Genomic DNA, 2,500 nt, shown 5'->3' with positions numbered 1-2,500 from the left:
TGCATCACGTGACGCATTAGCTCGAGTTTTCTTCTATGGCGATACATCGTTAATAACAAAACGGAATATTTCTTTTTTTATTCATTACTAACGGGTTAGTAAATAATCGCCTGTTATACACTGTAGGAGCAATTATAATTCAATTATCCCGAATTTGATACACTTGTCCAAAGAGACCATTGGATACACACTCAGTAAAAACCAAAATGTATAAAATTGTATGATCGTATAATGCTTATGTACCTATAAATCCATCTCTCTCTCTCTTTCTCTCTTCTTTTGGGGATTAGGTTAACTTATGTTACCTCATTCTTTGGTATGTAAACATCTGTCTCAATAAATTTGCTGAAGTTCAAATGAATGATTACTGTAATTTCATAACTACACCAAGTTTCTTTAGAACATTGGTGAATTCCAAAGGTACATCTCGCTTAATCCACCTTCTTATTGTTATAGCATGAAATAAATTATTTGAAGTACACGAATGCTCAAAATCAGCGAGTAAAACCACAGTACAAACTAGCAGTATATTTAATGAATGATCAAATGGGTATTGCCATTTACTACCTTACCGTATCTGGCAGGTGATTCCATTTTGTAATGACGCATACATAAAAGAAACTGAATGCGCAACTCGAGGTCATTTTTAAATACCTCCCATTCTAGATAAGTCTATCCGTTTTCTCTGGAACATTCCAGCTTTGCCATAACATAACATTCCGTAATGATTTAGAACACTAGCCAAAGATCAGCTATCATCTCATTTTCATCATATCAGATCACATATTCTTACACTCAAGTAGGGAGTCTGAAGTGGGTATCTGTATCATATTTTAAATCTACAAAGAAGCGAGGCCCGTCGCGAAGGGCGTGGTAAGTTCCAGAGAAAACGGGCGCGTATATATTCCCGCTCGCAGCACACACTTGTCATAAGTTGAGCGGTCGAGCGCGATCAACATAGAGCAAAGCTATCAAGTCGTGTGCGAGGTTCACAGTGGAGAATATAGTACAAGCACTTAGCACGGTCAACAATCGCAACATTGAAAAAGGTATGTGGAAATAGTTGATGATCTTTGGTGTAACGGCATCATAAATTATTGTTCCCAAGTGACGTAAAGTGGATTGAATTTTGCGAAAGTTAAGAATAAACAATATACTATTGTCAACACTTATTCTGTATGAAAGCTCAAACTGTACGTTTAAGTGATCATAATATGTGTAGCAAGTGACTGTGGAATGTCAAATACTCCAAATACGTCTTTCTTTCATTTCAAATGTATGACGATCAAATTACATATTATCTTCCTACAGAATGTCAGCTCCAGCTATTGGCATCGACCTGGGCACGACCTACTCGTGCGTGGGCGTGTTCGAGCACGGCAAGGTGGAGATCATCGCCAACGACCAGGGCAACAGGACCACGCCCTCCTACGTGGCCTTCACAGACACCGAGAGACTCATCGGAGATGCCGCTAAGAATCAGGTAAGGATATTAAACTTTAGTCACTAATTCCGGAGAGACTGGGTAATTCGTGATTCCAGTCTAGTCCAAACGGAGCATTATCTTACCAGTTGGGCGATAGCAGTTATTCATGAAAAAGAAATATGGTGTGCATATCCCCAGGGTATGCAAGAATGATTTTGAGTGATGTTCGCTCCTTACATTAAGTGATGCATATCTAATAAAAAAAAAATGATGTAGAACATTCACTTAATCATAACCCCTCTGTACTTTCTCATACTTTGGGTAGAAAACCAGCAACATAAGGTTATCTTTGAAGATCACACATTCGCATTCGACACATCGTCATTAATATTCCAGAATAATATCAATGGTATCATGAAAATGTATTTACACTGAACATCACTTAACAGGTGGCTTTGAACCCAACGAACACGGTGTTCGATGCCAAACGTCTCATCGGTCGGAAGTTTGACGATCCAACCATTCAGAACGACATGAAGCACTGGCCTTTCACTGTCGTCAGCCAAGGCGGAAAACCCAAGCTGAAAGTGGAATTCAAGGGAGAAAGCAAGACCTTCAACCCTGAAGAGATCTCGTCCATGGTGCTCACCAAGATGAAGGAGACAGCCGAAGCCTACCTAGGAAAGACCGTCAAAGACGCCGTCATCACGGTCCCCGCCTACTTCAACGACTCACAGCGACAAGCCACCAAGGACGCAGGAACCATTGCAGGCATCAACGTTCTGAGAATCATCAATGAACCAACAGCCGCCGCCATTGCATATGGCCTTGACAAGAAAACACTGGGAAAAGGAGAACGAAATGTGTTGATCTTCGACTTGGGAGGAGGTACCTTTGACGTGTCCATCCTGAACATCGACGATGGAGTGTTCGAAGTGAAGTCAACAGCTGGAGACACTCACTTGGGAGGTGAAGATTTCGATAATAGAATGGTTACTTACTTCACTCAAGAGTTCCAGAGGAAATATAAGAAAGATCTTACCACAAATAAACGTTCACTTCGACGTCTTCGAA

General features: G+C 40.7%; 1 protein-coding gene across 1 annotated transcript in view; it reads left to right on the top strand.

The window, feature by feature from the left end:
- Positions 1-928: 928 nt before the first annotated feature.
- LOC122258184 (heat shock 70 kDa protein cognate 4) overlaps positions 929-2,500 on the top strand; it is a 3,080-nt gene continuing 1,508 nt past the window's right edge. Inside the window, exons 1-3 of the mRNA XM_043023977.2 lie at positions 929-1,049; positions 1,312-1,483; positions 1,876-2,500. The exon at positions 1,876-2,500 is cut by the window's right edge and continues 1,508 nt beyond it. Of these exons, the coding sequence (XP_042879911.2) occupies positions 1,313-1,483; positions 1,876-2,500 (796 nt within the window). The 5' untranslated portion in view covers positions 929-1,049; position 1,312. The remainder of the gene's footprint in view (positions 1,050-1,311; positions 1,484-1,875) is intronic.

Source organism: Penaeus japonicus, unplaced genomic scaffold (genome assembly GCF_977035675.1).
Source record: "Penaeus japonicus unplaced genomic scaffold, GWHDUDI00000001_assembly GWHDUDI00000005, whole genome shotgun sequence".
Taxonomy (NCBI): domain Eukaryota; kingdom Metazoa; phylum Arthropoda; class Malacostraca; order Decapoda; family Penaeidae; genus Penaeus; species Penaeus japonicus.
The sequence above is the reverse complement of the archived record's forward strand: the minus strand, read 5'-3'. Positions and strand labels throughout refer to the sequence as shown.